We start from the raw sequence: 26905 nt of genomic DNA, 5'->3' as shown, positions 1-26905 counted from the left end.
ATACACCAAAGGAATTACACGTGGAGTCAGCCTTTTATACCCATGACCTCCATCTTGTTTGCGTGACTCTGATGTAGTGAACATCCCTGTAAGGTACGTCCCTTTACCCTGTAGGGTACCTCCCTCAGCAAGGTGTGGCAGGTGTCTCCTTTCATGAAGGTTGACCCCTCCTACCATCTTAGCTAGCTTATCCAATCATGTAGATCTGTCTTTAGATAAAGGCCTAGTTCTCCTCAACTAAGATCTGTCTTTAGATAAGAGACAGGCCTAGTTCTCCTCTTCTACTGACTGGTTAATTGCTTTTAGCTAGGTTAATTTACATTGGAATAGTTGCCTGCTTTTAGGCAGAAACCAAGTCCTTGCAGAGATTTGCCCTTCACCCAAATTTTGAAATATATTAATAATCAGAGCTTTCTCAAATCTTCCTAGGCCATTCCCAATACTGGTACAGTATGACAGAAAAAATTGAAGTCTCACTCTCCAACTCATCCTCCAACCACTTTGGTGTTCACGCACGCACGCACGCACGCACGCACGCATGCACACACGCGCGCGCACGATGTGTTTTTAGTTGTCAATTCTATATTATTTATTTCTGAAAAATATAAAAGAAGCCAGGCATAGCGGTGCATACTTATAATCCCAGTTCTTGGGAGGCTGACACAGGACTACAAATTCAAAGACAGCCTCAGCAACATTGGCAAGATTCTCAGCTACTAGTAAAACCCTGTTTCAAAACAAAAGAATGAAGAGCTGGTGTATAGCTTGGAGGTAAAATGCTCCTAAGTTCAATACCCAGTACCACAAAAAGAAAAGGAAAGAAAAGGACAATAAAAATACTCCATATACTTCTTTTTTTTTTTAAACTTACACCACAAATGCCCTTCAATGTCACTCCAAGTATGCATACTTTCTTTTGAGCTACTGTTAATTCCCTGGCACATACTCCCTACCATTGATGAACATTTAAATTGATTCCAGCTATGCATCACTGAAACAAGTGCTTCAATAAGGTCTTTAAACACTAAAAGTATTTCCTGCCTTCAAGTAGAATTTCTATATTCTGCATCTATGGACTCATGCCCACTTAATCCACTTAACTTTAACAATGGCAAAGCTCAAGGATGTCCTTACGTGGGGATAAGCCATGCCTGGCTGGTTCTGGCACTGTAATTCTCTCACATTTGCCAATGCTCTGGCCAGTCTCAGGGTCTCAGATTCTATTTCCCCTTCACACGAGAACCTACCTTGGCATTTTCTTCATAGTTACGGAGTTCCAGCAACAGACTCTGCTTTTTTTGACTCAATTCTCGGATTAAGTCCTGCTCTACACTGGTGTCCATGAGATTTCCTCTCATCTCAGCTGTGGCTGGCAGGTAGCCCCGGACTGAACAGAGGGAGAAAAAATTACTATACCAAGGAATATCCCAAGTATAGGCACATTTAGGTATTTTTTCTTTTTTTCTTTTTTTAACAAGGTCTCACTAGGTTTCTAAGAGTTTCACTAAGTTGCTAATGCTGGTCTTGAACCTACAATCCTCCTGTCTCAGCCTCCCAAGCACTAGGATTACAGACGTGACCACCATGCCCATCTCACAATTAATTTTAGGTTATCAATTACATGTTCTTAAAAACCAACAACCAAAAATCAATCTCTTGCTCCCTCCCTCCCTCCCTTTCTTTCTCCCTCTTCTTCTTCCTCTCTCCCCCTCTCCCTCTTTCTCTCTCTGGAAATGGTACACATTCCACCTTATTGTGTGCTTCTTGCTTTTCTAAAAAATCTCTATCAGCTGGGCGTGGTGGCGCACGCTTGTAATCCCCACGCTTGGGAGGCAGAGACAGGAGGATTGCGCAGGTTCGAAGCCAGCTGCGCGCGCTGGCTTAGGAGACCCTGTTTCCAAATAAAATGTAAAAATACGTCTGGGAGTGAAAAAAAATATCTAACAACCCTAATTCTCACCTTCCTAACTTAGGTAACCTTACTTTAACTAGAAGATCTCAGCACAAATGCTTTATAGTGAAATTTCCTAACTTTTAATCCCAAATTGAAATTTTGACTTTTCAAGGACATTTCTCATTCTAATTTACTTTCTCCATCCACCGAGCAGCAGATTAACTGTACGTGGCCATCCATCCGGTAATCTCCCTCTACCACACCAGCAATTGCAGAAGAGAAGTTGTCTTTAAAGATGACCTCTCCAGTCCGTTCACTTCGAGCATCAACCTAAAAATAGAACAAGAACTTTAAAAAATCACTTATGCTATGGTTTGAAAATACCATCACTACCACCACCAAATTTTAAAATAGAAACTAGCTTTAAAGGTCCTTTATAGCCAGGAGTGGTGGTACACACCTGGAATACCAGTACTTGGGAGGCTGACAGGAAGATCGCAGGTTCAAGAACATGAAAGTTTATCCTAAAAGAGAGGATGGCCCTTCAATTCAACAAATAACCTATTAAAGTCAAAGTTAACTGGCCAGCAGTATTTACTTAGTATCTTTATACCTACATTCACAAGTGGCATCTGTATGTTTTCCTTTCCTATGCTATTTCTAGTTAAGTGTAGATAATCAGTTTTCCGCTTATATAATGATTGCATAATTTTCTTCTTTTTATGCTCTGTAATAGATTATATAATAGAAAATTCTTAAAAATTTGAGAGCATTTAACTATAAAAACTATAGGTCCAGAGTCTATTTGGAGGTAACTTTTAATAATTCTTCAAGTTCAATAGTTTTCTAACTCCTGAATCAATCATAGTAACTTATATTCTTCCAGAATACAATTTACTGCTAAGGTCTGAACATTTGTGTCACTCAAAATTTGTATGTCGAAATTCTACTCCCCTAAGGTGATAGTATTAGGAGGTAGAGCCTTTGGGAAGTGATTAGGTTAAGACAGCAGAGCCCTCATGTATGGGATCAGTACACTCCCAAGAGGCCCATGAGAGGCCCCGCACCCCTTCCAACATGTGAGGTTATAGTGAAAAGACAGCCACCTACAACAAGAAGGCAGGCCCTCGCCAAACACCGAATATGTTGGCACTTTGATCCTGGACGTCTAGCCTCTAAAACTGGATGAAATGAATTTCTGTTGTTTATAAGCTGCTCAGTCTATGGGATTTTATTATAACATCCCAAAAGAATGTTATGAACTTTCAAATTTCTTAAGAAGCAACTCTATAGTCTTTGCTTATAATTTTTTAATTTTTTATTTGTATTTATTATTTGTGTGTGTGTGTGTGTGTGTGTGTGTGTGTGTGTGTGGTACTGGGGGTGGAACCCAGGGGCTTTCTACCTCCGGGCTATACTCCCAGACCTATTTTATAATTTATTTGGAAACAGGGTCTCACTACATTGCTGAGAGCCTCACTAAGTAGCTGAGGCTGGCTTTGAACCTGTGTGATCCTCCTGTCTCAGCCCACTAAGGTCTGGGATTACAAGCGTCCACCACCATGCCCGGCTGCTTGTAATTTTTAATACTCACACCAATGACAAATCCAAGAGAAACAGAAACCAACAGCCTTTTTTTTTTTTTTTTTTATGGTACTGGGGATGAAACCCAGGGGCACTCTACCTCTGAGCTACACCTCCAGCCCTATTTTGTCCTAATATTTGAAACAGGATCTCAGTAAGTTACAGATGGCCTCACTAGGTTGCTGAGGCTGGCCACAAACCTGTGATCCTCCTGTCTCAGCCCACTGTGCCCGGCTCCTAACAACTTTTTAGAATCTGTTCTTTGTATAACACCAAAGAAAGGCTAAAGGTGCTGGCCAAAGGTAAAGAAAAATCAAAGAAGAAAAGAGGAATTAGCTGATCTTCTTTAGGCAGTCCAACACTGTCAGACAAGAAAGTGAGGGCAAATGGTATCTATGGAGATCTGGCAGCTACTTAAGGCACTTTCTAACAAGACAATTTTGACTTGCCAAAAGACTGTAAGAAATTCTCATTTGAAGTTAAAAAAAGGAAGAAAGCAAAAAGATTTGACTTTGAAGTTATAGCTGGGAAAATAATATGCTAACATCATTCTTCCCTCTAATTCTAAGTTTTCAATCAGTTTTAAAGATTTGTTAGGAATGAGCTATTATTTAGATGACTCAATATTAGGTTATTAAAATTCTTCTTCTTCTTTTTTTTTTTTTTTTACTGGCTTATACCTATAATCAACCTGAGTGATGAGTTCTCATTCCTTCAAAGAAGAGATTTAGATAGAATTTCCCTGGATATTTTCTCTCAAACAGGGCTTACAAGGCTGTAAGGACATTGCTCATTCTGTATCAGGAAAAATAATGTGGAAGGACTAAGAGGTTAAATTTGAAAGCACAGCCAAGAATTCAAGCTTATATTTAGATGTTACCACTCTTAAGTCAAACAGCCAAAATTACAGAAAAATTACTCTGTGAATTATACACAAACTCTGCTATTTAAACTTACCTTCCCATTGGACCAACCAGTTATCAGTTCACACACTCCGTCAGAATTAAGGTCAAAAGCATGAATACTCATGGCATGATTTTTGGACTGTAAAAGAATTTCAATAATTAGTATAGGAGTCTCTCAATATTCAAAGTATAAAGTCTCTGAATAGCAAAGGCTAAACTATACTGACTTTAATTCTCCAGTATCGGGCTATTTTGTCATAAACTCCAACTGTGCCATTGGAAAGGGCATATGCAAATCGACTGCCATACATGGGGCATAGAGAGGTGATTATCTGTAAAAATAATACATAAAAAAGCTTTTCATTAAGGTTCAACTTAATGTGAAGTATAGATTTAGACAATTTCATGCTTTGCTACAACTATGTTAAAATTAGACTTAAAGGCACTTCCAAATGCATTAGTAAAGAATATATTCCTCTTCTCTATGATCCATGTCATCTATTTCAGAGCTGGAGAACAAGATTTAAATAAACTCAAAGAGTTTGAGTTTTAGATCAAGCAAGTTTCAGAATATTATAAAAACACACAATAAAACTGGGGGATTAGCTGGACTGGACATGGTGGTGCACACTTGTAATCCCAGCATTTGGGAGGCTCAGACAGGACGTTCCGGGTTTGCGACCAGCCTCAGCTACTTAGTGAGGCCCTTTGCAACTCAGTGAGACCCTGTTTCAAAATAAAGAATAAAAAATAGGGCTGGGGGTGTAGCTCAGAGGTAGAATGCCCTGGGGTTCCATCCCCATCCCCGGGTGCCGCAAAAAAAAAAAAAATCAATCACTGTTCATCCAAAAGTAGCTGAAATGAAAGGTGGGCCACTAGTTTTTCTTGGAGTTCCACTCTTCTTGAACCCAAGCAAGACGATTCTCCATTAAGATCTATCTCAGATATTTTGCCTAATATTTCCAATCAGTTATGTTCTTAGTGCATCCAGCAAAATCCAAGACTCCAAGCAATACTTTCAATTTAAGTTTGGGTTCTTCTTGTTCTGATTTTCTAAGTAACATATGGAATTCTAACATCAATTTATGAGATGGTACATCCTGATATAAAATCTTAAGCACACTTAGCAGTTTTGCTCTTGGTGCCTTCTCTCTCTTTAGAAATTTGTATAAGTATATATGGGCATTTGGACTTGATGGGAACTTTTTATCACATGCATAATTGGTGAGTATCTTTCAGGCTTTATCTTGATCACTACAGAATTCTAGCATCTCTTAAACATAACTCTTTACAAAAGGACCCCAAACTCCAGGAATTTTAATTAATGAAGGGATATTGACAGATATCTTCCAGCTCTCACTGAGCATATTTTCAGTTGCTGAGCTGTATGCATAATCATCCTCATCTGTATTCACTCACCACGCTTTGATAATTTCATCTTCTTTTTAGGCCATGTATAATATGCAAAGCCCCTTGTAGGCCAGGCATGGTAGCACATACCTGTAATCCCAGTATTTAGGAGGCTGAGACAGGAGGATCGCAGGTTCAAAGGCAGCCTCAGCTACTTAGTGAGGCCCTCTGCAACTTAATGAGACCCTGTTTCAAAATAAAAAAATAAAAGCTATAGCTGGGGTGCAGCTTGGAGATAGAATGTCTCTGGGTCCAATTCCCAGTACAAAAAAAAAAGCCCCTGGTAGGCCTGAACAAGGTTGATTAATATTTCCTGGGAAGATGATTTTTCACCTTATCTCCATGTCTGTGCCTGGCTTAGATTTCTATTTGCATCCTCAAGCATTCCACTTCCATGATGCACTAGATACAATTCATGTTGTAAAGAGATCTTTAAATAATTCAAGATGCCAATACTTTTCTTCTGGTCAGCAAAGGTACTGAAAGTCTCCACGATGTTTTGGTGGTGATAAAACAGAATTTTGCTTCCAAGCTTCCAAATAACCTACAGTGTCTATGTTTTTGAAGCCAGGGAAAATGTATCCAGAGTGCACAGACGTTTCCTCCTCTTCATCCTCTGTCATAGGCCTTGTCAACTGTTCACTGAAATCACTCATCTATTCCAAGCACATACAACTGAGGCGCCTCTGTGACAATGAACTCAAGCATAATCCTTTTAAAACTGAAAATCCAAGCACATGGGTATGTGCAGTATGTAACAACATACAGATTGCATACATTAAACCCAGAAATATTTAGAGGACTATATAAGGATTTAACACCCTTAGGAAGATAAAATTTTAAATACTGAACAAAAAAGCTGAAGCCAATGTTTAATGATATCTATGTTCTACAGATCTATTTTCTAATTCTGGCCCTAATACAAGAGATATTAAGAAATAAATTGTATAAAAAGTAGAGAATAGTTATATAATTTCCTTTACACCTACAGCCTTTCTACAAAACCACCTACTTTACTTAACTCTGAATACAAAGTGCTGTGTAGGAATCCAGAGTTATTTAGCTCAAGGCATTCCTCTGGCAATACTTAGAACTGTTCAACTGCCAAGTTGAATCATGATTTTGCTGAGCTGGGAAAAGATATCAGAGCTAGGAGCAAAATCAAGTTAAGAGGACAGAAAAATGATTCTGCAAATGAACAATTTTATAAAGTCCATACTTTCATAAATTTAGCCCCAGATTCCCCAGGTCCTTTGATTTTTCTTTAGTTCATTCACTTCTTTCTTTTGTGCACTAGAGGAGCAACAAGTTCCTTCTAATCTCTAGCTCTATATCATATTCTCTTCTCCTATTTTAGAATTTAAGCATAAAGTGTTTCAAAGACTACACATCTCCTCAATCTAAAATTTAAAAAATAACAGAAAAATTTAAAAACCCTGAATTACTCCTACCAAATGGGAAAAGATTTACTACAAATTAGAATGAAAAAGATATGATAGTATAGAACATAGCACCAACAGCCCATTGTTTTCTGATGGAGGTTTGTACACCTCTTTAAGAACACAGTTAAGAGCTAAGGATTCTCTTTCTGGAAAAGCACACATAAGCACATTCTTATAAAACAGAACCTCCTATAGAGACATTTCTTTTTTTTAATTAATAATACTTTATTTAACCCACTATGCCCCAAATGTAGTAATTTACCAGCATAAAAACTTAGTTTACAACCGGATGTGGTGGCACTGCTTGTAATCCCAGCGCTTGGGAGGCTGAGACAGGAGGATTGCACAGGTTCAAAGCCAGTCTCAGCTACTTAGTGAGGCTCTCAGCAACTTAATGAGACCCTGTTTCTAAATAAAATATAAAACAGGTCTGGGAGTATTGCCCAGAGGTAAAAAGGCCCTGGGTTCCCTAGTACCACCAAAAAAAAAAAAAAAAAAGAAAGAAAAGAAAAAAGAAAAAAAACTTAGTTTACATTCATTTTCTTTGTATATTTTCAAAATCTTGTACGTATTTATACTGATAATACCTCTTAATTTGGATTAGTCACTTTTTTGGTGGTACTAGAGATGGAACCAGGTACATTTTACCTCTGAGCTACATTCTCAGCCCTATTTTATTTATTTTTATACTTTGAAACAGGATCACTACTTGCTGAGGCTGTCCTGGAACCTATGATCCTCCTGTCTCAGCCTCCCAAGTACTGGGATTACAGGCAGTGCCACCACACTTGGCTGATTAGTCACATTTCAAGGGCCAATATGCACATGAATTCCATCTGTAATCAAAAGACACTGGCTTATACCTTTCCACTGTTCGTTTCTACTTGTAAAGGAGTGTTAATTGTCTCATAATGTCCAAATTTTCTATTCCTGTTGTTATAGACTGGATCAAGACACACCATTAGCAGAATTTAGATATTATCAAAGATTAAACTATGAGACCAGCACAATGGTGGGTACTAGATAAATGGCAACATAATGGCTGCTAGGACGAGGTTAACTCACCATTCACCTAGACACTAGCATAGGCAACAGGAGTGGTCATTCTTTTTCTTCACAGCATTTAACACAAACTAATTTCTGGATTTCCTTACTTGTACTGTATGTGCATCTGCTTTCCCTGTAATACTCCATGAAGGAAGGAATCACATCTACCTGTTTGCCATTTTATCCCCAGCAAATGCATGGGATCTGTATTTGTTAAATGCATAACTGTGTACTGATTATCAGCCTCAACCAGCTTGTCATTTTGTTACTGTGTTTTCCAGTTAATTACGACACATTCCATATTTTCTCAATGAAAGTAGGAAGCACTGTGCCATCTGCAAAATTATATAGACACTTCTTCACACTACTGCTTTTGGCACTCATTTCTCTCTATATCTTCTCGATCTACAACTATCATTTACATATAATAATTGTGTAGCTATATGAAAATTATATAGTAGGCCTAACTAAAAATCTATAGGTTAAGCTTAAGAGTGGTCCTAATTACCTCTGTTTCTGTAATTTCTGCCACAATTTCATCTTCTTTAAAAACTCGGATGTCAAAATCCTCAGATCCAACAAGAAGCTTGAAGGGGGAAAAGAATCACACACATTTAGTTCAGTAAGTGAGCACAGAAAGATTTCCATAACTAAAATTTAAAGTTACACAATACTTTGCTGTTACTGCCACCAAAGAGTTCCAATCCTCTAATAATCTAATGCTCAAGAAGGTCCTGTCTAATGGAAGGATCAACACATTCAGTTAGTGCAGGAAAAGTGGCTACCAGATTTTATCCTGCCACTGGGATGCACGTCTTGCCAGATATGTTCTTTCACTGTGCACCTCACAACGCTCCCTGGCTCAGACATTTTCCCTGCCCACAGAAGGAAGCTCTACTTCAAACACCAGAGCCTAGTGCCCTTGGACAAGTGCAGTGTTGGGCTAAGCTACTGCCCAACACTGCACTTCACATGTACTGCCCTCTCAAGAAGATCACTTTAAAAGAATAGTTTCAAAAGCTAAAACATCTCAGCTGAGTGTGGTAGAACATGCTTGGGAAGCTGAGACAGAGGATCACAAGTTTGAAGCCAGTCTCAGCAACTTAGCAAGCAACCTAGTGAGACCCTGTTTTCAAAATAAGAAATTAAAAAATCGGGCTGGGGGTATAACTTGAAGGTAGAATGCCTCTAGGTTCCATCCCCAGTATCAAAAAAAAAAAGTTTTATATTACTGAAAAAGTGGGCCAAAATTTAGAAGCTACTAATACGGGTTTAGAACATCAGAAACAATTCATAAGATTATAAATATGGCTAAGGTCCCTGTTCTGCTTTTTCTTCCCTCTGCCATGTCTTTGAAAGTTTACGGCCCTGAGCTTTGTATCAAACACAAATGTTTTATTGTTCAAAAAGAAGAAAAAAGCCAGCCATGGTGGCGCATGCCTATACTTGAGAGACTGAGAGAGGAGAATCACAGGTTCAAGGCCAGCCTCAGCAACTTAGCAAGGCCCTCTGCAACTTAGTGAGGTCCTATTTCAAAATTTAAAAAATTAGGGCTAGAGTTAAAGCTCAGAGATAGAATGCCTCTGGGTTCAAGCCCCAGTAACATACACAGAGATAGAGATAGAGAGAAGGAGAGAGAAAGAGAGAGAGAGAGAGAGAGAGAGAGAGAGAGAGAGAAATATCAAGCTGGTTAGCTCATAATTTAGATAAGAGTTCCAAAATCAGCCACAAGAATCTATTACTCTTTTTTTTTTTTTTTGGTGTTGGTACTGGGGGTGGAACCCAGAGGCTTTATACCTCCGGGCTATACTCCCAGACCTTTTTTTATATATATTTTATTTGGAAACAGGGTCTCACTAAGTTGCTGAGAGCCTCAATAAATAGCTGAGGCTGGCTTTGAACCTGTGAAATCCTCCTGTCTCAGCCTCCCAAGTGCAGGGATGACAAGCGTGCGCCACCACACCCGGCTTTTAAGAATCTATTACTCTTAACACTCATGTCACTATCGTGGGGAAATCTATTCAGCTGAACATATCAAAGGGGCATCTTCTCCCCACAGACCTCTTTCTTTCCATCACCATCAAAGTCACACAAGGCCAAAGAATGAACATTGTCTCCAGTAACCTGGAAATAAAATAAAAAAATAATTAAACCACCTTTTCTTTCACTTAATCCAAATATGTTAACTACATGGAGAGGATTATACAAATCACTAAAGTACAATCTGTACTTTTTAATGTATATGATTATAAATATTGTTCTATTTTATTTTTATTATTTAGTACATTAAATGGTTTTTATAAAACTACAGAAAATTAAAAATAAAAATGTTTAAAAATGCCCTTTCTTCATACCGTCCAAAAGAGATCATTTCCTTCATGATCAAAACCCTGCAGCGCACAATTTCCACCAATAATTGCAAGAGGAGAAGAAATGTCTCCCAGTTTCCCCAGCACAATGGCGTTTGCCCCATCTGCTACCTAGGAAGACAAAACAAAACAACAAAAACCCATATAATCTTAGATACAGTGATGTGCAGGTACATGGCAGTTTTGTATATAGACAGTTGAATTCCTCTGTCATCCTTCATAAGAAGCCACATAATCTATCTTTGGCAGCCAGGGCTCTCCACTGAAGCCTGTGACTGCGGGTTCTACAAGGGTGAGCGTAGAACCAGGGTAAACTCAGAGCCTTGGCTCTCACACTAAACTGTTAGAACGCGCTGTCTCGATAATCCAGGGCTCTCCAGAATCACCAATATGAAAAATGTTCATTCTTACAATATATCATTTTTCACTTTTCAGATAAACAAGGATGAAAAAAGAACTATAATATCTATTGTTGACTAGGGCATATTAAAAATAGGCACCCTCATTTTCTGAGGGGGAGAAATAGAGTATAACTTCTAGAAGAAGTTACAGATTTTTTCTCCTTTGTGCTTCCCTATCTTTTCTATAACAAATATGAATACTTAGGTATTAAAATTGTAGCAGCCTGTAGATGGCAGGCTACAGTAAGGGCTTCTCCCACAAACTACTACACTAAACTTTAATGCAAGGCCACCAGGAGACCTGTTTTCTGGCTTCCAAGCTCCTCACTGAATTCTTAATAGGAGGCCTCAACAGATGGTATCACAAATATACCTTACAGACAAGCTGGAGTGTCACCAAGTGATTACCAACCATGATCAGATAAGTTCCAAATTTAAGTCCCATAAAGCAGATGTAAATACTAAACTCTCCAAGTTGTTTAACTATACAGTAACAGCCACATAATAAACAAACCAAAAGAAATGTGTGATCTCCTTCAAAAATAAAAAACACCAGTAGATATTATTGAGTAATGGGGATTTTATGGTTATAAAGGGTATACTTGCCTCTCTGTAGAACAAATCTGAATTATTGTAGACATCATAAGCCAGAAGATTAGTCTGTGTCCCCACTAAAAGAACATCATACCCGAGCTCAGGGTTCAGTACTCCCGCACTCAGGCAGCTGACTGCCTGGTTAATGTTGAGAAGAGAAACATCTGACTCCAGGGGGTTCTGAAAAATTCTGGATGCACTGAATTGCTGGCTCCGTGTATGAGGATTGTGAATAAAAACCTAAAACAAAAACAGTCAATAACAAAAAAGCTAAATAACATCATACATTATTTTTAATGAGACTATTAACAAATATCAACATTAACAAGAGTCACTTTTTTGTGTGTGTGTGGTACTGGGGGCGGAACCCAGGGGCTTTTCTACCTCCAGGCTCTTTTTATACTTTATTTGGAAACAGAGTCTAAGTTGCTGAGACCCTCACTATGTAGCTGAGGCTGGCTTTGAACCTGTGCAATTCTCTGGTCTCAGCCTCCCAAGTGTTGGGATTACAAGCGTGCGCCACCACACCCAGCAAGAGTCACTTTCCTACATAGATTAAGGTCAGCTTTCAGTCATTACAAATTATGGAAAACCAGTGATTCTCAGCCATAGAAAGAAGGAGGTAAGTAATGAGATGTAGTTGTTGCTTACCTAGGCAGCCTATCTGCTACCTACCAACAGGATGTCAAAACACTCAGTAACTAGCCTTGGTCAGCCAGCTTTGAAGTGGTTGCCAAGATAACAATCTTGTTATCACAGATAACACAAAATTAATACTTCCTTTACTGTATTGGGTCTAATCCCTTAATAAAATAAATTAACATTCTAATCTTTATAATAGTCTAGTAGTTTGAAAATATGTTTTACCAACTCTAACTGGATAACTGGATCATACAAATCACATTTCTTAAAGACTTTTTTTTTTTTTTGGTGGTACTGAGAGTGAAACCCAGGGGCTTTCCTCTGGGATATCCTCCCAGACCTATTTCATATTTTATTTGGAAACAGGGTCTAACTAAGTAGCTGTGGCTGGCTTCGAACCTGTGCAATCCTCCTGTCTCAGCCTTCTAAGCACGAGGATTACAAGCGTGAGCCACCACACCCAGCTAAAGTCTGTCCTTTCTTTCTCTTTCTTTCTTTCTTTCTTTCTTTTTTCTTTCTTTTTTGCAGTACTAGAAGTTGAACCCAGAGGCATTCTACCTCTGAGCTACATCCCCAGTCCTATTTTTGCTCTTTATTTTGAAACCGGGTCTCACTAAGTTACGAGGGCCTCACTAAGTAGCTGTGGCTGGCTGGGAACCTGAGATACTCCTGTCTCTGCCTCCCAAGTACTGGGATTACAAGTGCATGCCAACATGCCCAGCTTTTGAAGACCTTTTCATAATCTATAAGTAGTAAGAGTATGAAGGATCAAAAATAATGCATTCAACAGTTTCAAATATTATAGTTACTTGAGTGTCTACATATATCATTCAAATTCCCTGCTCCATCTGTGAAAAGGTTAGGACTAAAAAATGTATTATCATAGCCAGGTGTGGGGCACACGCTTGTAACCCCCACGCTTGGGAGGCTGAGACAGGAGGATTGCACAGGTTCAAAGCCAGCCTCAGCTACTTAGTGAGGCTCTCGGCAACTTAGTGAGACCCTGTTTCCAAATAAAATATAAAATAGGTCTGGGAGTATAGCCCAGAGGTAGAAAGCCCATGGGGTTCCACCCCCAGTACCACTAAAAAAATGATAATAATAATAAAATAAATAAATAAATAAAGAACAAAAAAATGTATTATCATGATTGGTGATATTACTCCCAAGACGCGTAACCAGGTGTGAGGTGGAGGAATATTAAATATTAGAATGGCTAGTGACTTCCAAAGGGCCATATTATAAAAAGATGTATATGTGTGTGTGTGTGTGTGTGTGTGTGTGTGTGTGTGTGTGTATGGTATTAAAAGTTCATTGGAGGAGCCGGGCATGGTGGTGCACATTTGTAATTCCAGCATTTTGGAGGTGGAGACCAGAGGATTGTGGTTTGCAAACAGCTTCAGCTAATACTTAGTAAGGTCCTCTACAACTTAGTGAGACCCTGTTTCAAAATAAAAAAATAAAAAATAGGGCAGGGGGTGTAGCTCAGAGGTTGAATGCCCCTGGGTTCCATCCCCAGACCCACAAAAAAAAAAAAAAAAAAAATTTCGTTGGGGGAAACTTTGATTGTCTTAAAAAAAATGTTGTGCAGGGACCAACCTGGTAAAAGAAAGGATGAAAAATGCTGGACTAGAAGTCTCTGGGCCCTCCTAGTTGTCAAACTATCAATCTATAAATGAGTATTTCATCCCTTCGATATAAATCCAAACAATTTTAATTTTAAATTATTACCTACAAAAGGTTGCCTATTTGACGAAAAAATTCAAAAAACTGACTTTCTTTAAAAAAAAAAAAAGGTGTGCATTTACAGACTATTACCTTTATGTTCACATTTGTATGATATTTTACAATATCCCTTTTTTTGTGTGGTACCAGGGATTGAACCCAGGGGCACTCTACCTCTGAGCTACACCCCCCAGGTCTATTTTTTATTTTTTATTTTGAAACAGAGTCTCACCAAGTTGCCGAGGGCCCCACTAAGTAACTGAGGCTGGCTATGAACCTGCAATCCTCTTTCCTCAGCCTCCCAAGTACTGGGATTACAAGCCTGCACCACCACAGTTGGCAACAATATGCTTTTATAAACACTAATTGCACTTGATCCTTATACTCACCCCTAACTACAGATAAGGTCAAAGGGATCAGAAGGGTTAAGGCTCTTTCCCAAGGTCTCAAGACTGTAAATAACAGGGCCAAAACATCAAGCCCCGACCCTAAACTCTGGCCACCATATCACACTTCCTTCTATAACAGTTCTGAGCACAATTCTCACAGTCTTCTAGTCAATTAGATATGCTGAGAAAGAACAAGAGGGAAAATAACTTATGGGCTCTGTAGTCTGCTACTGGAATGGAGAGATTCCCGCTCATTGCTAAGAGCAACAAGAATCCCAGGCGTCAGCCTTCTCTCCAGGTCCCCCTGCTGTTCTCTGCACAAAGAAATGAGTCCCCAGGAGACCCATCTGTCTCTTCAGGCAAGGAAAAAGCCAACCTGAGTCGCAGGATAAATGGGCCACTCTCGGTGCCTATGTTTTAGACCCTAGGACTGGCCGAAGTTCACAGAGCATTTGTTCTAGTTGAGGAGGTGCTGCTGACAATGTCCCCCAGCTCCATGGTGAGGTAAAAATATGTTCTCAGAGGAAAACACTAATATTCATGTTGCAAGAACCCCTGTTTTAAAATATCTCTGTTTTAAAATAACCCTGTTTTAAACAGGGTTTAAAACCCCTGTTTTAAAATAAAAGAACCCCTGTTTTAAAATAACCCCGGTTTTAAAACAGAGTTGCAAGAACCCTGTTTTAAAGGATATTTTAAAAACAGGTGCCATGGCATGTGCCTATATGCCCAACCACTCAGGAGGCTGAGACAGAAGGATCATGAGTTTGAGGCCATATCTCAAAATATAAATAAATAAAAATTCAAATAAAATATTCTTGTTCCAGCCCAGAGTCAATGTCCCCGATGCCAGGTGTAATGACAATGTAATATATTCTGGAGACACAGGCACTAATGGTCAAAGGGTAAGCTTTAGCCTCGCCTGGAATGTTTGTTTATAAAGGATATATTTATGTTATGTGGATCATAAAATGTTATCAGTTTTTAAGGTCACGAGATAAAAGACTAAGTCAGACCTTTCAAATTTCTTTTGAGTTCTGAACAGAAAGTATCAAATTACACAGAACACAGAACCTCTTTATTTCATCTTCAAAAACAGCCCTAGAATCAAGTATTCCTGACTCCCACTCTAGGTCACACTCTAACATAAGGGCTTCCATAGAAACCTCCGCCTGATTCCCCGCCTCACTCCTACACGTACCTCCTGCATCTTCGTGCAGTACATCTTACACATACCAACCACAGCCCCTTTATTAAAATATAAAGCAAATCCTACCATCCACTTTATCAAAACCCTCAAGGGCTTCCCTACATACTCCATATAAAAGCCTGGCCTGCAAGGCAGGCCCTATATGATCCGGCCCCTGGTTACAGCACAGCCTCCAATATTCCATTCCAGCCCCACAGCCTTCTTGTGTTCTGGAACACACCAAAACCTTTGCATTTGTGGATTTCTCTGCCTAAAAGGCACCTACCCCTACCTACCCACCGTTTGTTTCCTCATTTCCTTCAAACCTCTGATGTTATCCGGCCTGACTGATCCACTGCAAGATCTCATCATCCCAATTCCCTTACTTTTTTTCTCCTACACACACACACACTCTCATCTGGTTTACCCTCCAGAGGGATGAAACTTCACACCATTGACCTGCAGAGCTAAGAACATTCCCAGCAAGTATCAATAGGACATTTTTCAGCCCATTATATAGCAAATAAATGTGAATTTATTTGGGGGGATTTGTCAGTGCTTCCTAACAACTTACATTAGCATATACCAAACACTCTGCTAAGACCTTTACCCCATTAAACTAATGAAAATGAATCACTGCTTTTTATTTATGTATACCAGGCACATCATTTGAAGCAACATAAAACATACATGGCATATCTTGAAAACTGTGAATCATTACACAAATGCTAGCCATGAGATGCACGCTGGATCAGAAAACGTGCACTCTACTCTCATTTCCAGCACTTTCCAGTTGAGTGGCCTCTGGTCACTGCTTTGACTCTCTAAAGTATTTCTAGTCAGTAAAATGAGAATCAAAAAAGAAAACAGTAACAGCTAACAATTAGTGACCACTTCCTACATGCCACGTGCTTTACATAAATTAATGTATCCTCATCACTCTAAATTGAGTACTTCTACTAAGTACCTTCCCAATAAATATAATGAATTTAGTAGGTAATGAAGCCAGGATCCACAACACCTGTGCAATACTACTGCCTTTGACATTGTAGTAAAGATGCTAAGACAATTAAAATAAGGCTCTGTGCCTGTTAGAAGTTATTACCCTTGATGTTACTGTATTCCATGTATACTGGTCTTGGGCTTATAGCCTATGGGCCTTCTATACTATAAGCTTTCTGAAAGCAGAAACTCCAATTTGATCTCTGAATCCCTAATATCTAGCGTAAAGGTGTTCAGTAGAAGTCTGGTGAATGTTGAATGACCATGTCTTTATTATCTGTGTCTCTCATACTTTGTACAGTATCTGGTACATACTGGAAACATTGTTGAGAAAACCCTGCATGTACATGTTCAAGGATCAAAAGTGCAATTTGAGGGCTGGAGAATATAGATCAATGGTGTAGAACACCTGCCAAGTATGAGAAAGCCCCCAAGTTTCATCTCTAGGATCTCAAAAAAAAAAAAAAAAAAAGAAAGAAAGAAATTGCTACGTGAACTTAATTTAGGGGTGTCTACAGTCTTTTTCCTTCTATCCCTGCCCCATCTGCCTGTGAAGAGACAGTGTGAGAGAATGGGAGAAGTGCCAAGCAACAAACAGAGGCCCTATGAGGGAATCTGTGGTCACCTATTACTGCTAATCCTGGCCAAGGACCTTCCCTTCTGGAGGCTTCTCTTCCCCTAAGCTCCTTATCGGTCAAGGCACTCCACTAATGTCCGAGTCTAAATGCCTGACAGTAAGAAACTAAACTGCTCAGAAAAGCTGCTCCTGTTAATAGCTGACCCTATTACTCTTACTAGAATGGAGAGGTACCCTGCGACTACCGACGCGTTGCTAGGCAACCTAGGGCGGGGCCTGGGCGCGGCCGGCGGAGGTCCAGGGACCCCGGCCCGGCCCCGTGTGGATGGGAGCGGTTACCTTGCCCGCTGGGGTGGCGGCTGCCAGGCACGGGTGAATCCCGTCGTAGCGCCCTATAGCCACCATGCGGGGGCTGATTTTGTGGCGCAGTTTCAGGGTGAACACTGGTAGCATGATGCAGCGGTTTAGGGCAGGGCCAGCGCCCGACGCCGGCGTAGCGAAACGGGCCTCACCCACCCGGGTGACCTGCGCGGGGACTAGGCCCACCAGGCCCGAAGCGAAATGGCACGAAACTGAGGAGCGAGCGCCGCCACTCACCTCCTTCTGCGCCTGCGCGGGCCACGCTAGTTTCGTCTGCGCCTGCGCGGGCCACGCCCACTTCCTTTTGCGGTTGCGCAATGTCGTCACCCTGCACGCGGGGAAACCTGAAATTGGTTCTCTGTCGCAGGTGGGATGGTGTCTTTTGCTGCTGTAACTCATCTGCGTGAGACCCAACTCCAAGGTGTCTTCGGTGGCTGTGACTGAGCCAGTGCAGCCCCCATGCTTCCCCTTTAGCACGACAACCCATCTGCACCGCTGCAGACCACACGTGACGCTACCCCATTCCAAAGGGTCATTAAAGAGATATGTCTTGAATTCCTGCTCGATCCCTTGTTTTACCCCTAATGTCGAGGCAAACTACAGAAGTTACCAGCACTAAGTATACTGTTACTCTTAAAAGAAAAAAAAATGCTTTGAATTCTCACATTTAAGTAGTACTGGGGCCTGATGTAGTGGTGCCCGCCAGTAATCCCAGTATTGGGGCTGGGATAGGAGGCTCGCAGATTCAAGACCAGCCTCATCAACTAAGGAGATTTAGCAACCTACTGAGACGCTGTTTCAAAATAAAAAATAAAATAAGGCTAGGAGTGTAGCTTAGAAGTAGAACACCCCTGGGTTCAATCCCCAGTGCACAAAAAATAAGATAAAAATAGTTCTGGTTGGTGAATGTAACATTTGGAAAAATGTTTTTGCAGATGTTAGTGAAGTTAAAGAATTTGAAATAAAATCGCCTTGGATTAGAGCAGACTTTAATTCAATCGGAATTTTTAGGAGAGACAGAGAAGACCGAAGGCCATAGGCAGAAATTGGAGTTACGTTACTAGAAACCAATGAATGAGCACCAGAAGCTTGGAAGAGACAAGTAACAGTTCTTCCTAGACTCTTCAGAGGATACATGGCCCTATTGACTCCAGATTTCAGATTTTTGGCCTATAGAACTGGGAGGACTTGTAAGACTGCCTGTATGTTTTAGTTGTTATTTGCTTGTTTGTGGTACTGAGGATTGAACCCAGGGGCATTCTACCTCTGAGATATACCCTCAGCCCTATTTTTATTCTTAATTTTGAAACAGGGTCTCACGAAGTTGCAGAGGCCCTCACTAAGTCGTTGAGGCAGACCGCGAATCTGCAATCCCCCTGTCCCAGCTTCCCAAGTACTGGGATTGCAAACGTACACCACCACGCCTGGCATGCCTGTATGTTTTTTAAATGCAAACGTGCAAAATTGAAATGCCATGACCATTTATTCAACAAATATTTTTTGTGGGTCTACTTTGTATTAGGCACTCTTCCAGACAATAAATCATGGTAAACAAAAAGTAAACATATGCTTTCCTGGAACTAACATCCTAGTCCTGGGAGACCAGCACTAAACAAGAAATATGGAGTAAGTCACTGGGTGGTAAGCACCATAGAGAAATTAAGGAATAGAGTTGGAGGGAGTCCAATTATATTAAGGTTGTAGGAGAAGAGACCTCACTGAAAAAGTGATATTCAGGTAAGGACTTGATCAGAATGAGGAAGCCAGCCATGAGGGAGAATGTTCCAGCAGAGGAACTGCAGATGAGAAGGCCCTGGAAGCGCACTCTACCAGCCTTCTAGAAGTAGCCATTTAGAGGTGGGGGGAATGGGGAGGTGAGCAGCAAGCATCAGCTAGTGCCGAAGTAGGACCAGGAGACCTTGCATCATGTCTGGGAAGCCTAGTGAAGAGAAGGCTGCCAGAAAGAGGACAATTAAAACTGGCAGAGACCACAGGTAAGTCTTGAAAGATGAATTTTAAAAAAAATAATTGAGGGGGTGATACTGGGGATTGAACCTGGGGTGTTTTACCTCTCAACTACACCTCCAGCCCTATTTTATTTTTTATTTTGTTTTTGTTTTTTTTGTTTTTTTGTTTTTGTGGTACTGGGGTTCCTGGAAGCCCGTCTACCTCCGGGCTACACTCCCAGACCTATTTTTACATTTTTATTTGGAAACAGGGTCTCCTAAGCCAGTACGCGCGGCTGGCTTCGAACCTGCGCGATCCTCCTGTCTCTGCCTCCCAAGCGCGGGGATTACAAGCGTGCGCCACCACGCCCGAATTATTTTTTATTTTGAAACAAGGTCTCCAAAGTTTGGAGGGTCTCACTGAGTTGCAGAGGCTGGGTTCAAATTTGTGACTCTCCTGTCTAAGCCTCCCAAGTACTGGGATTACAGGTGTGCACCACCACACCCAGCCAAAATGTTTTTGGTATTCACATTTTTAAATTAAAGTTGTACAAATGAGCATCTTTTTTCAAGCTTGTTGGTGTGTCTGTGACTAGTTGTAACCTCTTTGGGAGATAATGTCAAAAGACTAAATTTGAGGGTTGTGATGAAATGCAAGACCTGAGCCAGTGGCCCTCCAGGACCCCTCTGATAGACCAGGCCTCTGAGTTCACTCGAACCCTTTCTGCCTCATCTCTAGCCTCCTCATCTGTCCCCTGTCTAGACCCCACAGTCCTGTAGCAGCTTCCCTGACCAGGCTTCTAATGGAAATTTCTCTGGGTCTGTTCTTTGCCCTGGACCCTCAAAACTTACTGCTTTATGAAGTCCTGTCTCTGTGTCCGCAAAGTTGTCACTTCACGGAATCTATCCCACTGTTTGCCAATCACAACTTGACACACCACCTCTGCCAGGAACAGCTTGAAAGGAATGAAACAGCTTGAAAGACATCATTTTGGAGCCTTCATTTTCTTTTCTGGCAAACATTTTTCATGGGCCTTTTTATTCTAAACAATTTCAAGGACCTAAGGATCCAATGATAAATAAGAAAGACATAACTCATCATTTTATAGAGTTTATTTACTGGAGGGGATATGGAACAACAGACATTTAACATGAAAGTAAATCAGGTCATTTTATCTGGACCTAAGGCTGATGTGCTGGGGCTGAGAAAGTCCTCTCAGAGGAAGTGACATTTGAACTAAGAGGTTTACAATATGAAGATGTGGTAGAACCAGGTGGTGCACGCTTGTAATCCCAACATTTGGGAGATTAGACCAGAGGATCGCAGTTTGCAGACAGCCCCAGCTATTTAGCGAGGCCCTTGTTTAAAAAACACTAAAAAGACTAAAAAATAGGGCTAGGGGTGTAGCTTGGAGGTAGAATGCCCCAGGTTCCATCCACAGTACCGCATTCCAGATAAAAGAAACAGCAAGGGCCAGGGGCCAGGGGCCAAGGTGGACATATCTGAAGATTAGAAGATGACCTAGCTAGAGGCCATTGTGTGTGAGAGAGTGGTCAGCAGAGCATAGCCCTTGTGGACCACACCAAGAGGATTGCAGTTTACCTTTAGCAGGCAGACAAGTCCAAGACCTATTGGATATCCACATAAGGCTGGTCTTGGCCTCCATCCACCTGGCCAAACCTCACTTATTCTCTGTACTGCCTTCATGGTTTGTGACTTTGCAGTTGCTCTTCCTAACAAGACATTATAACCATCAGCACCAGCATCTCTGATATTTATTTAGCTTCAAGGTGCCATTCTAAGTATATGCCATTCTAAGTACTTTTATCCTACCATAACTCTATGAGGTATATACAGATGATAAAACTGTCATTGTCATTTTATTTATTTAATAAATCTTTGTTTGCTTTCCATTTTATTTTATTTATTTATTTATTTTTTTTTGTGGTACTGGGGTTCCTGGAAGCCCTTCTATCTCCGGGCTACACTCCCAGACCTATTTTTACATTTTTATTTGGAAACAGGGTCTCCTAAGCCAGCTCGGGCGGCTGGCTTCGAACCTGCGCGATCCTCCTATCTCTGCCTCCCAAGCGCGGGGATTACAAGCGTGCGCCACCACGCCCGGCCTTGCTTTCCATTTTAAACCAAAGAAACCACGAGCTCTTTAACCGATGACACAAAGGTCTGACCACCATCAGTCTCTGCAGCCTCTTTTGCTGCTTGCCTCAAACCCCAACCTTCCTCAGGCGCTATGTCCAGCCCCTCTGCCCTGATCATGCCTTCTGCCTGGAGTGCCTTTCCCCCACTTCAGATTTCTCTTCCATCTTCAAAGACTTGAATCTTCTCCATTCCAGGGAGTCATTTCTGAAGGCCTCTGTCACGGCTGTTCCCACACTTAGGAAGCAGTCCCACTTCCTGCGTATCTTTGTAAGGGAGGCCTGCTCCTGACCCTGGCTGCTAACAGATGGCCTGTTTCAAAGCTGACATTTTTCTTTCCCTCCCCTCTTTTCCTCCTTCCCTACCCCAGATCCCCTTGTTAACAAATGACATCCTTTTATGATTTTACTGATTAAAAGGGTGAAGACCTGGCACCAGGCAACTGTGAGTCTGAGACAGAGCCAACTCAAAGACAACTTAGATGTGAGCTGCCTACTGATTTGCTAGCAAATCATTTCTTTTTCCTTCATCCCAAAGGGTTTTCCCAATTATTTGATTTAGCAAATTGTGGCAGGTACCAGGTGCCAGTAACACCTTCATCAGATCTCCAACAATCATACCGTTTGACACATTGAGGGTATTTGAGTTTTTGGAGCATAAACCTCAGAAAGATTAGCAGGGCTCCCCAAGGATAGGGAAAATCCCATTCTCCCTGCCTAGCACCTATTCAGGCAGAGGACTGAGAGGAGACTCTTGTTATCTTCATATCACTGGGAGCTGGAGCTCCTGGGCACCTAGGACATGTAGGCAGCGCTGTCCAAAGGTTCAGCCATGAGCCTCAGCAGCATGCAGACCTGGTTTGAATCCCCCCTCCAGCCGAGACGCAGGCCACTTATTTAATCCTAGTGCTCACTGAGCACCTTCTCTGTGTCAGGCACGTGCACACACTAACTCACTAATCCTCATAGCACCCGCAAGGGGAGACCCTGTCATCATCCCCCATTTTACAAGAGAGGAAACTGAGTCACGAGAGGCCCTGTAACATAAACCCAACATCACACAGTTGACTAGGATGGCAAGCCACGTGGCCGGGCTCTGCAGCTTGCTAACTACTGCCCTGCACTGCCTCCTGCAGGGAACTGCCCTGGCACCTGTCCTCACCTAGCAAAGAGAATATGCACAGCACTGCTCTCGGGAGCGGTACTGTGAGAACAAGATGAACAAATGAAAGGGCTTAAAGGAACGCCTGGTGCTTAATAAGGGCTCCCAGAAGTGGTTATTACCTCCGGGTGAAAGGCTACCTTTGACTGGTCGGGGTCACCGTGGTAATAAATTTGGTGTCTTTTTTCATTTGTCAACAGGTGGTATTGTTCCCAGTTTCCTTTCAACCCTGGGATTGGAGAACCAGTTCAGCTAGTCAAGTTCCAGCAGATTCGGTCAGGATCAAAATTTTAGATCCTGTTTTGCAGGGAAGGGGAAGGTAAAGGGGCCTTAGGCCAGGCCAGCTGCCTGCCACTTCTCCTTGTCCCCACTCCAGGTTTATAAAGCTGCCCCACTAGAGGGTGTGCAGGTGTAAAACACAGAGATCTGGGGCCTCGGGTTAAAGGCATGGAGGGAGAAGGGTGGGAGACTCTGCAGGTCAGAAGGCCTCCAACAGTGCCACGCGTACTTGGGGCTTGAGGACATCTCAAGTCACTGGGCTTACTTCCATGGGAGGCCAGCTAGAGAAGGGCTTTGGTCTTTTTCTTTGGACACTGCAGTGTTTGCTGGTTTTTTTGTTTTCTTTTGTTGGGGGTTTTTGTTTGTTTGTTTGTTTTGTTTTGTTTTGTTGGTAGTACTGGGGATGGAACCCAGGGGCATTCGACCTCTGAGCTAAATCCCCTGCCCTAGTTTTTATTCTTTATTTTGAAACAGGGTCTCACTGAATTGCAAAGAGCCCTACTAAGTAGCTGAGGCTGTCCGCAAACTGTGATCCTCCTGGCTCAGCCTCCCAAATGCTGAGATTACAAGCGTGCACCACCATGCCTGACTTGCTGTTTTTGCAGCAAGCTTGTCTTACTTTTGTAATGATGATGATTATATTATTATTAATAATAATAATTAAACAACCTTAAAATAACAGTGTGAGTGGAGGCTACCTCTGGATAATTTCAGGGATCTGGACCCACAGCCTCTTTTCCATCCCTGTTGTCCCAGGGCTTGCCTGTTAAGGATCATAGTCTTCAGTTTCCCCAAATTCTTTAAGGGGAATGGCCACAAGGAGCCCTCCCCGGGCCATGGAGGAACAGGGCTGGGAGACCACCGGAGCAGAGCAGGTGACACGGGGCCAGGTGGTATTGTTCCCAGTGTCCTTTCAACCCTGGGATTGGGAAACCAGTTCAGCTAGTCAAGCTCTGTGAGGAGGTCTTGTCCCAGCTTCCCTCAGGAGCAGCCCTCCTGGGCACCTCACCCTTCAGACTTTCACCACCTGCCTCCTTTCTAGAACGCCCGGGAATGCATGATGTGTCTGTCATGGCCCTGGGGTGAAGCTGGCCATGTCAGTCTCTTCTCTCTACTCATTTCATGTATGTCAGAAAATACGACACAAAGTATCATATGTTCAGTCACTTAGCAGCACATCACATATGAAAAAAAGAGCAGCCAGTCGGGCGTGGTGGCACACGCTTGCAATCCCAGCATTTGGGAGGCTGAGACCGGAGGATCACGGTTCACGGACAGCCTCAGCTACTTAGTAAGGCCCTCCGCAACTTAGTGAGACCCTGTTTCAAATTAAAGAATAAAAACTAGGGCAGGGGATGTGGCTCAGAGGTCGAATGCCCCCAGGTTCCATCCCCAGACCCGCAAAAAAAAAAAAAAAAAAAAAAAAAGCAGCCAACTTCTTCAGTAGGCAGCAGAAAAGCTACCTATAAAAGTAATAATAATGGGGCCCGGGTCGCGGGACTCTGGGCCCCTGCCGAACTGCGCGTAGCACGCCAGACCCCTGGAGAAACCAGGCCCAGTAAGACGCTGGGTTCTGGGCAGGGGTCGCGCGCGGCGCACAAAAGCCGGGGCCTGGGTCGCGGGACCCTGGGCCCCGGGCCGAACTGCGCGTAGCACGCCAGACCCCTGGAGAAACCAGGCCCAGTAAGACGCTGGGTTCTGGGCGGGGTCGCGGGCGGGGCACGCCTAATGGGGCCCGGGTCGCGGGACTCTGGGCCCCTGCCGAACTGCGCGTAGCACGCCAGACCCCTGGAGAAACCGGACCCAGTAAGACGCTGGGTTCTGGGCGGGGGTCGCGGGCTGGGCACGCCAGATGGGGCCCGGGTCGCGGGACTCTGGGCCCCTGCCGAACTGCGCGTAGCACGCCAGACCCCTGGAGAAACCAGACCCAGTAAGACGCTGGGTTCTGGGCAGGGGTCGCGGGCTGGGCACGCCAGATGGGGCCCGGGTCGCGGGACTCTGGGCCCCAGGCCGAACTGCGAGTAGCACGCCAGACCCCTGGAGAAACAAGGCCCAGTAAGACGCTGGGTTCTGGGCGGGGGTCTAGCACAGGGCACGCCAGCTGGGGCCCGGATCGCGGGACTCTGGGTCCCGGCCGAACTGCGAGTAGCACGCCAGACCCCTGGAGAAACCGGGCCCAGAACAGAAAAAGATAAAGAAAAATATCGGAGAGGTGGTAAGAAAGCCGTTATGGATGCCAGGACACTGGAGATGCAGACAAAACTTATCTAAATGCACTGGAACTTATGGAAAAATTCGCCGTGAAAGAGGACTGCTATTTCTCTATATTGTTAAGAATCTCAGACATCACATATAAGGAGAGAGTTTAGCGGAGACCAAGGAGAAATGCGGTGTTGAAAGAGTTCTTCGCAATGGTGGTAGAGACTTGTATTCAGGAGAAGCAGAAACCGGATCTTACCAACTTTATTTTTTTGGAGAAATTACACCAAATGTCGAATGCTACCATCACGCATGCTTAGGAACACTGGACAACATTCAGAGTGGAAAAAGAGCCTGGGAAGGATTTGAAACGGTGGAGGCAGTGGCAATGCCAGTGGCCAATATTCGGGGGAGGCAGAGATCTGATACATTACAACTGGAACCTTTGAAATACTAACCACAGAGACAGTGATCGGAACCTGCTGAGGGGTTAGGCGGGCGCCGGGGCCAGTGGCCGACATCGGAGCTTGCTGTGAGGCAGGGCCACTACTGAGGCCTCCGTGGCGGGATTGTAACCTGCAGAGGGGTTAGACCGATGCTGGGGCCAGCGAGGCCGGCATTGGAGCCTGCCATGATGCAAGGCTTGTGCTAGGGCCTCCGAGGTCGGGTCCGGAACATGCTGAGGGGTTAGGCCGATGCTGGGGTCAGCGAGGCCGGCATCGGAGCCTGCCGTGAGGCAAGGCCAGTGTTGGGGCCCCCGAGGTTGGGACCGGAGCCTGCTGAGGGGTTAGGCCGGTGCTGGGGCCAGCGAGGCTGGCATCAGAGCCTGCCATGAGGCAAGGCCGGTACTTGGGCCTCCGAGGCCAGGATAAGAGCCTGCCGAGGGGTTAGGCCGGTGCTGGGGCCTCCGAGGCCAGGATAAGAGCCTGCTGAGGGGTTAGGCCGGTGCTGGGGCCAGCGAGGCCGGCATCGGAGCCTGCCTTGAGGCATGACCAGTGCTGGGGCCTCCGAGGCCGGGATCGGAGCCTGCCGAGGGGTTAGGCCGCTGCTGGGGCCAGCGAGGCCGGCATCGGAGCCTGCCTTGTGGCAAGGCCGGTACTGGGGCCTCTGAGGCCGGGATCGGAGCCTGCCGAGGGGTTAGGCCGCTGCTGGGGCCAGTGAGGCCGGCATCGGAGCCTGCCGTGAGGCAAGGCCGGTACTGGGGCCTCCGAGGCCAGGATAAGAGCCTGCTGAGGGGTTAGGCCGGTGCTGGGGCCAGCGAGGCCGGCATCGGAGCCTGCCTTGAGGCAAGGCCGGTACTGGGGCCTCGAGGCCAGGATAAGAGCCTGCCGAGGGGTTAGGCCGGTGCTGGGGCCAGCGAGGCCGGCATCGGAGCCTGCCGTGAGGCACGGCCGGTACTGGGGCCTCCGAGGCCAGGATAAGAGCTTGCCGAGGGGTTAGGCCGGTGCTGGGGCCAACGAGGCCGGCAGCAGAGCCTGCCGTGAGGCATGACCAGTGCTGGGGCCTCCGAGGCCGGGATCGGAGCATGCCGAGGGGTTAGGCCGGTGCTGGGGCCAGCGAGGCCGGCATCGGAGCCTGCCGTGAAGCAAGGCCGGTACTGGGGCCTCCGAGGCCAGGATAAGAGCCTGCCAA

The 26905-nt window shown here is 43.7% G+C and overlaps 1 protein-coding gene and 1 pseudogene across 2 annotated transcripts in view; both read right to left on the bottom strand.

Moving 5' to 3' along the window:
* BBS2 (Bardet-Biedl syndrome 2) overlaps positions 1-19301 on the bottom strand; it is a gene marked incomplete at both ends in the record, with an annotated part of 32452 nt that extends 13151 nt beyond the window's left edge. Inside the window, 10 exons of the mRNA XM_080703524.1 lie at positions 1248-1387; positions 2089-2224; positions 4436-4522; positions 4611-4715; positions 8791-8868; positions 10344-10406; positions 10637-10758; positions 11655-11886; positions 17510-18127; positions 19245-19301. Coding sequence (XP_080559650.1) covers positions 1248-1387; positions 2089-2224; positions 4436-4522; positions 4611-4715; positions 8791-8868; positions 10344-10406; positions 10637-10758; positions 11655-11886; positions 17510-18127; positions 19245-19301 — 1638 coding nt within the window. The remainder of the gene's footprint in view (positions 1-1247; positions 1388-2088; positions 2225-4435; positions 4523-4610; positions 4716-8790; positions 8869-10343; positions 10407-10636; positions 10759-11654; positions 11887-17509; positions 18128-19244) is intronic.
* On the bottom strand, positions 5214-6449 carry LOC308267863 (TATA box-binding protein-associated factor RNA polymerase I subunit A-like; annotated as a pseudogene). The gene is made up of 2 exons: positions 6338-6449; positions 5214-5788 (listed from the first exon to the last, which is right to left on the bottom strand). The product of its transcript is annotated as a TATA box-binding protein-associated factor RNA polymerase I subunit A-like (transcript).
* Positions 19302-26905: the final 7604 nt, after the last annotated feature.

Source organism: Muscardinus avellanarius (genome assembly GCF_963383645.1).
Source record: "Muscardinus avellanarius genome assembly, chromosome: 10".
NCBI classification, from domain to species: Eukaryota; Metazoa; Chordata; class Mammalia; order Rodentia; family Gliridae; genus Muscardinus; species Muscardinus avellanarius.
The sequence above is the reverse complement of the archived record's forward strand: the minus strand, read 5'-3'. Positions and strand labels throughout refer to the sequence as shown.